The sequence below is a fragment of the Myotis davidii genome, unplaced genomic scaffold (genome assembly GCF_000327345.1).
Source record: "Myotis davidii unplaced genomic scaffold, ASM32734v1 scaffold1031, whole genome shotgun sequence".
Lineage (NCBI taxonomy): Eukaryota > Metazoa > Chordata > Mammalia > Chiroptera > Vespertilionidae > Myotis > Myotis davidii.
Window position 1 is genome coordinate 1,077,611 of NW_006283442.1, and position 10,788 is coordinate 1,088,398.

The 10,788-nt window shown below is 45.5% G+C and overlaps 1 protein-coding gene across 4 annotated transcripts in view; it reads right to left on the reverse strand.

Moving 5' to 3' along the window:
• Positions 1-853: 853 nt before the first annotated feature.
• SPATA13 (spermatogenesis associated 13) overlaps positions 854-10,788 on the reverse strand; it is a 90,470-nt gene continuing 80,535 nt past the window's right edge. For 3 of the 4 annotated variants that reach the window (XM_006753685.2, XM_015564369.1, XM_006753687.2), the window contains 4 exons: positions 9,420-9,549; positions 6,829-7,201; positions 4,265-4,339; positions 854-2,416 (listed from right to left, as the gene is read on the reverse strand). In XM_006753685.2, coding sequence (XP_006753748.1) covers positions 2,241-2,416; positions 4,265-4,339; positions 6,829-7,201; positions 9,420-9,549 — 754 coding nt within the window. In that variant the 3' untranslated portion in view covers positions 854-2,240. Of the gene's footprint in view, positions 2,421-4,264; positions 4,340-6,828; positions 7,202-9,419; positions 9,550-10,788 lie in introns of all 4 variants that reach the window. The other variant, XM_006753686.2, reaches the window with a different exon arrangement.

Below are 10,788 nucleotides of genomic sequence, written 5' to 3' on the forward strand. Positions count from 1 at the left end.
CAGATTTTAATAATATATCTTATTTAACCAATATATTCAAAATATTATCATTGCAATATATAATCACAAAACAAAAACTAAGAATGAGATACTTTATATTCTTTTTTCTTAGCAAGGCTTTGAAACCTGGTATTTTACAGTTTCAGCACATCTCGATTCAGGTTAGCCACATTTCAAAAATTCAGGAGGTGGCTAGTGGAGGTCATAGACTGTGGAACTCAAAGGAATAGCTGTAGTGCCAGTCTGTAAATGAAAACACAATGATTGCCCCTTTAAAGTAGAAGAGAGCTTGTATGCAAATACTATGCATAACCAATGACACAGACAATAGGGTGGTGAAGGCCTGGGGTGGGGGCTGGGGGTCAATGGGGTAAAAAGGGGACATATGTAATACTTTCAACAATAAAGATTTAAAAAAATAAATAAAACATAGCTAATAAAAGATTTAAAAAAAGAACCGGTAAGATTTCCTGACAAGCTTTCACATAATGCTGCTCTAAGCCTCACCAAGAGGTCCAAGATTGCCTCTTCTTGTTGCAGGTCATCATCTCCTTCCGGAAGAGCTCTGGGGGTGTGTGTGGGAGTGGGAGGGTTGGCAGGGGGGAGCGTGTGGAGGAGCCACACACCACATAGCTAATAAAAGATTTAAAAAAAGAACCGGTAAGATTTCCTGACAAGCTTTCACATAATGCTGCTCTAAGCCTCACCAAGAGGTCCAAGATTGCCTCTTCTTGTTGCAGGTCATCATCTCCTTCCGGAAGAGCTCTGGGGGTGTGTGTGGGAGTGGGAGGGTTGGCAGGGGGGAGCGTGTGGAGGAGCCACACACCCAGAGACTCAGACTACACCTCTATGATTGACAGTACAGGTTTGTTTATTCTTAAGCATGGGCCTAGTAGAAAAAATAATGTTCCAAGAGTAGCATACAAAAAGGAGATTTTCAAATAGAAAAACACAAACTGAGTCATACAATACCCTCCCCACATCCAGTGCACTAAGTAAATTACAATGGCATCTCTCTTGCAGAGCCTGTCTTCTCCAGACACATTTTAAAGTTATTTTCATCAAAATTTACAATATAGACAAAGACTAGGAGAAAACTGTTGACAGGTATCAGCCCATGTGGCCCTCGTTAAAGGTAGGCTGCTATCTCTGCTTCTAGATATATTCTGTTAAGGCCTCTTGTATAAAGAGGGAATCTTCAGAAACCCGTTGACATGCTAATAATGGCATGGTTAGCACTACTGTTTGGGTTAATGCAACCAAGTGGGCTCCGCCTGGAGCTGATGGACTGCTTTGAAGCTCAAGCTTTTCTCAGGGGACGTAAATGTCATTATAACTTCATTGGTGAAGGTGCCAGGAACAACTGATTGCATGAGAAATCCTTTCAATCAGTGCATTTGCATATTCACTTTATCGTGAAACTAAAGTGAATGGGTTTTTATATTGCAAACGGATGTGTCTGAATAGTTTTTAGATTATGAACCAGCAGACAGGGTTCTGCTCCTGGAGTTACATTATGAGCGTGGGCAGGACAGTACCTGACTAGAGAAGGATCTATCTAGCTCCATCAGCCTGCCACAGGATCTCCCCGCCTCCCTCCCTGCCTGGAAAGCGGCCTCACCCTAGGAGGCTGAAGTTACTGCACTGCAGGCCTCCCTGCTTTTAGACAGGCTCCTCCTGCTTCCCCTCCAGCCTGTGTGGGGAGGAGCCTGCAAGATGAAGCCTGCTAATTATCATGTGGCCACTGTGTGGGTTCAGATGACACCAGGGAACAGGTCTGCATTAAGTCCCCTAACACCAAGGAAGAGAGGAACGGCTTACTCGTGCCAGTGACGTCCCAACCCCTGGATGACCATTCCCTTCAAACTGAATGCAAAAGCCCCGAGCCATCCTGTCCTTCTTCGCAGCACCTGGACCTGGGCTGCAGCACCGGCTCTCCTCACCAGCGAGGCTAGCAGGGTCACTGCTCAGCACTCACTTCAGAGCATGTCACCAGTTCCTCAGTGCCGGCCGCCTCGGCACAACCACAGAAGGCTCCTGTGTACCGGGGAGCATCATCACCTTCTCCCCCTTCCAAGCAGGCAGCTGCATCTGTGAGACTGAAGGCGAGTCCAGGTCCTTCTCTTCTTTATTCAGCCCCAAAGAAGAGCACTGGGTCCAATAGGCTGTCCTTGGACTGAGCACAGAAGGAACAAAAAGGTCCTCTTCACGGCCACAGGCCGAGGTGCGCCCTCCCGCTTTCATTTTTTGAAAGGGGTGAGTTTGTTGAAGGTGTGCCAGAACAGCGAAGGCTTCCGCTTGGGTTCTGCCAGGGCAAACACCTGCTGCTGAGGGATGCTGGTGGGCACCGTGACATGGCGCTGGTGCATGGGGTGCAAGCTCTGGTGTGGTGGGGCCACGGGGCATCCATTATAGCCTGACTCAAGAGAGAAAAAAGAAGATACATGGAACGAGAGTCACTTATTAACCAAAAACGAAAAAAAAATTTCAAGACTTAAAGTTCTTAGCTGATTCTCAATTCACATCCACCAAAAGTACATTTGACAGCTATCGTAACACATGTAGCCCATGTTGTGTGTGGAGATGAGACATAGTTTATCTCACTGAATCCTCACAAAAAATCCTCCCAAGGTACCATTAAAGGAATGTGGCTGATAAGAACACGGAAACCAGAGAGGTTATGTGAATCTTTAGTCACATGGCAGTAAGTGGCAAGATTAGAACTAGACTGCTATTTGGGATGAGAAACAATACCATGTTGCTCGGCCCAGAGCCTACTCTATCACTTATGAGCTGTAAGTATTTGGGAAATCAGTTGACTTTCCTGTACTTCAGTTCCTAAATCTAAAGCAGAGATACCAGTGCCCACTGGGGAATGAGAATTAAACGAGTTAATAGAAGTAATGTGCCTAGAACAGTGACCCAGATACCTCATCAGTTTAATCAAAACTGCTTTATTAAAGTTGATATTTTAAATTTGTGCAGAGGTGATTAAAAAGGCGTATTAAAATTAGCTACAAGGCCACACAGTACCTGGGAAAGTCAGTATGATAAGAGGAAAGACATCCCTGCCTCTGGCTTGCCACAGGCTTTCCCTATCTCCCAGGATGACAGGGAGGATGAAGTGAGGTAACTCATGAAAAGTGCCTGGCAGGTGACCTTCAGCTGCACTTTCAGGGGCCTCACTGCTAAGCTAGTGACTCTTGGAAGACACAGAAATGAATAAGTTCTAATAAACTGATATTTATTGGTCACTTGACATTAAAGTGAAGATGTAAAAAAGAATACGGCGCGTTTTTCTGCCTTGAATGTGTTTATAAAAAGGCTTATTAAAATTAGCTACAAGGCCACACAGTACCCTAGGGGGGAAATTCTGCATTTGAGTGGTGGGAGCAGGAAAATGTTGAGTGTTATTTTGGCAATGAATTCGTCTTGGTGCAGCAGTTGATGGCTTATCATAGTCCTAGGCTGAACTGATCCTTCTTTATGCATTTTCAGTTAGGAAAATACTGAGTAGGATAAATGTCATAGGGTAATCCCTCTTGGAGTCAATCTGAATTAAGTTTAAAAAATATAATATTTTTGGAATAAAGATCTTCAGTGTTTCTGTTGGGCTAAATATAAGTATTACCTACTTGAAGAAACTCTGCCTGCACATTGGAACCCGGGTGTGTGTGTTTGTGTGTGTGTGTGTGTGACCTGGGCGTTGGTATTTTTAAACAGCCGCCCGGTCATTCTGAGGTGCTTGCAGGGTAGAGAATATGCTCTAAATAAGCGAGTCTGTCTTGTTTTTCCTTAGCTCATTGCGTGATGTACTGAACTTCCAGATCTTCTTACTTGAACTAAAATGTAGCCTGCAGGGACACGCAGCCAGGGTTGGAGATTCCTCCTCACATGTCCCAAAGATACAAGAGTGGCTGACCGCCTCAGACTAAGGAATGCTGACCTGGCCATACCATCACCCCTCAGCGGGGGGCCCAGCGGGGTTGTGGGCAGCAGAGGGAGGTCTGGGAGCTCTTGGCTACCAATTCAATACACCTTTTATAGATGCATATGCAAATGTAAGCAAAAAAAATGGAAGTACATTCAAAATCAAATGCTCACTATGGTAAAACTGCCCGTTATTTTGGATCTATCATTTTGAGTTTCATCCATACTCCTCTCCTTCATTCAGAGTTGGTCATGTGCTAACTTTGAGCCTTCCCCCAATTTTAATTCCAATGCTGAAACACATTACAGAGAGGGAGGCTTCTGCAAAACTTACCTTTTGACTTTCCATGTCCTGCCTTTTGAGCATTTAACATGGCAAGTTTCTTTTGATTTTCAGAAATTTCCATTCCTGTATTTAAAAACAAAGGTAATACGTATTCAAAACAAGTGAAAACATTTTAGATTAAAACTTGCGCCGTAACCCATGTTACCCTGAGATATTCATCATAACCTGAAGCAAAGAACCTTGATCCTTGAGGAACTAGAAGAAGTCAAAAGACTGGATAAGAGAAGAAAGGAGCCAGGACTGTCACTAGGACACCGGGAAGACTGAAATGGGGTGCCGTGGGAGGGATACACAAACTACCTGTGCAAACTCAGATGTGTCACACAGTCACCCTATTATCCCCCTAAAGGATAAGGCTCTGGGAGGAAAGGATGAATCAAAGGCCGCAGGTCTGCTCACTCACTGTGAAAGCTGAGTGAGTTCTGATTGTCCCCTAAACAAAGGTATCATTTGAGTAATGGGAACTAAATTTTGTACCCCAACTGTAGAGAGCATGAGGAGAGTGGCACGGACAGAGGCAGAGGCGGCCACAGCTGCCGGACTGGCCCTGCCCTGGGGGAGGCCTCCGCCTGGGGGAAGGGGACCTGGGCTCTGCACTCTGCTGCCTGGGGTCACTCGCCAGGGCTCGCCCTCCACCTTCGAACACGCTGCTCCCTATGCCCTGACTCCTCGACATGCTCAACATCTTCCCTAGTGAGTCATGAGGTCTCCTTCAGGCTCCACACACTGGACCCCTGGCTTCTACAGCTCGGAGGCCTACCCTGGCCTTGCCTTATTCCCCCCCTCCATGCCCCGCCTGTTCAATGGCACAAGCTCTGGGATCGACCTATACCAGTGATGGCGAACCTCTTGAGCTCGGCGTGTCAGCATTTTGAAAACCCTAACTTAACTCTGGTGCCGTGTCACATATAGAAATTTTTTGATATTTGCAACCATAGTAAAACAAAGATTTATAATTTTGATATTTATTTTATATATTTAAATGCCATTAGCAAAGAAAAATCAACCAACAAAATGAGTTCGTGTGTCACCTCTGATGACACGCGTGTCATAGGTTCACCATCACTGACCTACACGCAATATACTGGGCACCTAGGCTGACAGATATACCAGGCAATGGCCTGGGTCAGTCCCATTTTTGTCCACTCTCATCCAGATCACAGATTTAATGGCTCCAAGAGTGCCATTCAGGATGAAGCCTGAGCCTTCATCCCTGTATTCATTCATTCATTCATTCATTCATTCATTCCTGTCTCTCTTTTGAGCACCAGCAATAGGGAAGTGCTGAACTGCAAAGGTACAACATCAGGTCCGCCCTTGCTTCTCCTGCCAAAGGGCAGAATTGAGAAGTATTTAGAATGCCCTTGTAACATTTGGTCCAATCTGAGGAAAAACCAAAACACTCCAACTTACACATGATTTCAGGGTCTGCACTAGACAACAGTACATGGCAGGTAAGATTAGTATTTTGTGGCTCTCTCAGTTTGCATTTGAATATATGTGACCTTCAACTATCTGAAGAATTCTCGGCATGATGGAGTGATGAGCCTTATTCCAATGAGGCCTGAAAGTCAAAAGCTGCACCAATATATGGAAGTGGCTGGGGATCAGCTTTCCTCTGGGAATAAATACAGGACACTTCCACTTAGAGGAAGGGGTCACCTACAGCAGTGAGCTCTGTGTCATTAGAGGTTGAGGAACAGGCCAGTGCTCAGCTATTAGAGTGTTTCAGAGGAGATTCCTGCTTCTGATGGTGAGTCAGCCTGGCTGAGTTGTAAAGCCCTTTCTACTCTAATACCAGTATATGATCCCACGAAACCTCCTATTGTGAGAGCAACATTTGTGGCCAGCCTGAGCCAGTGCTGGTGACACACACTATGGGAGGGCCAACGGAGCACCGGCTGGTTTTGTTCTGGTTTCCTCATGGCAGTGGGCGGGGGAGACAGAGGGGGAGGGCCTTCTCCATCCTGCACCACTGCCTTGGGGGTCTGGGACCAGGAAGGCTGCAGAGAGGGGGATCCTTCATCCCACCTCATCTCTAGGGCCCATGGTCCCTGTGGCATCCTGACTTACCTTCAACAGTTTGTGCTCAAAACTCTACTGTGCCAGGGAGGCACTGGAGCCCGGCTGAGACTGTGCCCCACCGTAAACACCAGGCTGGAGGGTTTGCCCCACAGGCAGTGAATACCTGGAGGGGAGCAGCAGTGTGAAGAAGACAGTGGTCCTGCATATGGAGAGGCATGGCCCTTACTGCAGTACAGGGCCGTAAGCCTCGATTTTTTCATCTGTAAAATGTGTACAGCAATAGTATCCACGTTTTGAAACGAAATGAGATGCTCTCTGTAAATGTGTAGGAGAGCATCTGGCATGTAAATGTTGCCTGTGTTAATTACATCTGCCACAGCCTGTCTTGTAAGCAAATTTAGAAATGTTTAGAATTTGCAAATCCCTTTCTTTTTCCACAGGTGGGAGTTAACTCTGTGGGAGAGGGCTGGGGAACGAGGTTAGAAAGCAGAGGACAACGAAACCCCGTGGCGCTGAGCGCTGCTTACCCATTTCCCGGTCCTCCTGCACACGTCTCCTCTCATCCGCACAAGCCTGCAGCCACCTCGCCTTGTCTTCCTGTTTCTTGGCACAAAACAGATGGGCCTCGTCAGTGGTTTTGCTGACGAGCTTGAAGGCGTTTTTCACGCTGAGGTTCCAGTCCTTGTCCCGCCCGTCCTCTAGGTCCACGAGCTCCATGTCATCCATGTCCATGCGGCCCCTGTAATAGAGCATGTCCCTGCGCAGCAGGTCCTTCTTGCAGGACACGAGCTGGTGGTCAAACAGAAAGAATGTCCGCTGCTGGCTCTTGCCTTGCTTAGTGATTCTGGTCAGCTCTCCAGAATGGATCAGTTCTGAACTTCGGTCTAAAATGTCCCGTCCCTGGAGGATGAAAACACACTGTGAGACCTTCCAATTCTTACCTCCAGGTGCCGGGAGCCCTGACCCAGAAGCCTCCCCAGATTTGCCAGGTGCCCAAGGCCCACTCACCCGTAGCCAAGCCTCAGAGGCCATTTGAAACCTCGGTTTGTTAGTCTTTTTGCGTGTGAAGGTTCTTTTGTTTCCTACTAAATGGGAAAATGTTACAGGGCCTCTGTTATCTGAGGTGACTTCCTTATCAGAAAGAGCAGTGAAGAGCCTGCTGGGCTAACGAGTCCGATCAAGGTCTGATATGGCAGCTGACCAAGGCCGATCCTTGGAGAACGAGGACCACAGGTAGGTTTGGGCAGGTGGGACAAACTACAGATGCTCTGGCTTTAGTCAGGCCTACAGCAGCTGCCTGGCCTAACGCGTTTAGGATCTTTGGAAACTAAAGGCCAAGTGGCAAGTTACCAGCAAGATAATTGGAAAACTTCTGACAATAAATTATCTCCCCGGTGTCAGAGTCCAAGAACGGAAGGAAAACCACACTTTTATCATATTTAGGTTTGGGTCTAATTCAATGGAACTTTATGGTATTTAGCACGACATTGGCTTTCAATTTTACAAATTGAAGATTTTATTCTCCTTTAATCTCAGTCATTCACAACATTTTTTTGTAGGCAAAAGCTCTTGACTCCAAAATACCTCTTCTATTTACCTGCCTCAAGCAATTCTGTGCCCTAGATTCTTCACTTACAAAATAAGAGAGTTAGACTCGGAGATCTCTGAGGGCCTGTCCAGGTTCCAGAAGTCTATAAGGCCTTGAAATACAAGTATTTCTTTCCACCTTTCATCACTATTATCTACTTTAGTTAAAAACTTAACTTCTCAGCCCAAACTTTCACAAGCCTTTGGGAAAGTGAGTTTTGACCAATTAGTTTGATGTAGGATGAATCTAGCTTGTTCTAAAAACAATATGAACAGCACCAATTTATCAATCTTAAGAATGGCCACAGAGACCAGTGGTTAGCAGCATGGACTCTGACGCCAGGCTGCCTGCCTGGGTCTGAATCCAGTTTGGCCACTTCCTAGCTCTGTGGCCATGGCAGGCCACTTAACTGTAGGTGCTTTAGCTTCCTCATATGTTAAATGGGTGTGAGATTTCCTACTTCATTGGACTGTTGAGAGGATTAAAATGAGTTCATACATATAAATGGCTTAAACCAGTGCTAGGCATGTGGTAAACACAATACAGGTACTATTGTCATCATTCCTATTTTTAGAAATAAGTGTGTGTGTGCCCACATTCATGCTGGACCATTACTACAGGCTGTATTAGGCATTGCATTTGCGCTGTCTTATATAATCCTCACAATAGCCCTACGAGGTAGGAAATAGTTTCCTCTCCATCTCTTAGATGAAAACAGTGATCATGCCCAGGTCATAGGGGATTCACACACAGGCAGGGTGGCTGCACAGTCCATACTCTCACCAACTGCAATTTATTTAAATCTTCTCCAGCTGCTTCATGAAGCTCATGCTCTAGCAGGAGAGAAGGCAATAAATTTTAATTACAGACACTCCTAAGAGTGTTTCTTGGGGGAGCTAAAAGGTAAAGTAGTTGACTTCAACTCAATTATATGCCTCAAAATATATACAGGTATCCCCTGCTTCTTGAAAATTCTCTTTATACTACTACTTTACTAAAGACCTACATTAGTACCTGTTTTTGCTAATGGAAAGAAAGACAATTTTCATTTTTCAAAAAAAGGGGAGAAGCAATAATAGCGTTCAGTGTTGGTTTTGCAGGGAGCCATTACAGAGGCAGCGGCACTGGAGTGTCGAGTGTCAGGCTTGGCCCCAGGAAGCTCCTTCTCTGGAACCACACCCTGCATCACAGGTCCAGTGTGAGAGCCCAGCTGCATCTGTGGGCATCTGCGCAGTGAAAACTGTGAGCCAGGGCCCAGATGTCATGGACAGGCCTTTTCTCGGTTTATTCTGTGAATCTGCTAGCAAGATGTGTCCTGAGGTGTTGGTCTTTGGCTTTGCACCATTTCAGTGTATGAACATTTCATAGGAATGTGCTAATTCCAGACAGCAAGGGAACCCTGTGTACCATCAAGCCATGAGTATAAAGTATCAATCATAGGACATCAAAGTCTGTCATTAAACTAGACCAAAAGTAGGGGAGGGTGTGAGTGGTGATGCATGATGTGGGGTGGGGGTGGTATCCACTCACCTCCCAGCCTACGATGGATACTTGCCAACGCGCTATCTTGTCTATACTCTCCAGCTTGCGTTTGCGCTCATTGATCAAACAGGCTACGTTTTTCATGGCCTCGTAGGCTGCCTTTATATTGTTGTAATCACTGAAAAGGGAGAGGTGAATTTTAACCATATGACAGGCTACTCAACAAAATAATACGCTCCTTCCCCGATCTGTATACTAACAGTCTAGACAACATGGCATTTAAACAGTAGCCATTGTTCCCTTTGTCTTGTTCCTCCATGAATAGGCTGTAGTCTGCATAGGTTAAGGGAGCTGACCAGCACAATCCAGAATTCTTTGGAATAAGAATGTTGCCCTCATTTCCCAGAAATTACCATGAATGAAAGTAAATGCCACAAGAAATGTCTTAATCACTGTGACAATGAATGATTTTCATTAATAAAGAGTGGTCTGTGATTGCTTTGGTTCTAATATAGCAAGTTGGCTATATAAAGTACTTTAATATAATCAATCACTAACCATTTTCAAGAGTAATAATTTGCTCTGAGTCCCATCTTTCAAGGTGTTCAGGAAAAGACACCAGAGAACACAGCCACAGAAGGTTGACCTAATGAGTCATGTAAACGCCAACGTGGCATTTACTTCATCAACAGATCTTCATTTCTGGTGCTTTCCATAGGCTACAGTCAAATCAAACTAACTGCTGCCCCACTAGGCTCCTGCTCCCAGGGCCTCTAAACTATAGGTAATAAAAGGACTAAAACTGGACTTCTAATCTGCACACAGGCTAAGAGATGTCCGCTATTGGAAACTTTCACATCCAAGTTTTGCCCAGTTAGTAACGGGAATATGTAAGCCAATCGTCCAGTGGATGAGCTGGATTTTTTACTTTCTAGCACTTTCCTTGTCTTACAGGGCAGACAGAGCCTATGGACTCAGTGGGACTGAAGTAGAGTTTTCCTGCAAAGCCCAGAGAAAAGCCTTGGAAGCAGGTTCTAGTGTTTATTTACCAACCACAAGGAAACGCGGCTCCCAGGAAGTCTCTGGCCATCTGCCCAGAAGGCAGACCTGCTGTCTCAGACAGGCGATTCACACAGCAGCAGAGGAAGAAGAGAAAAGATTCAAGGGGCTGCCAAAATCCTGGAGCACAGTGCCCAGGGAGCTCTCCAGCAAGGAAGAAAGTGGGCACGATAATGGTTTTCTTCTGCAAGTTTTTATTATATATATATATATATATATATATATATATATATATATATATATACACACACATACACACACACACACATATATATACACACACACACACACTAGAGGCCTGGCGCATGAAATTCGTGCATGGGTACAGTCCCTAGTCTTGGCCTGCGATCAGGGATAT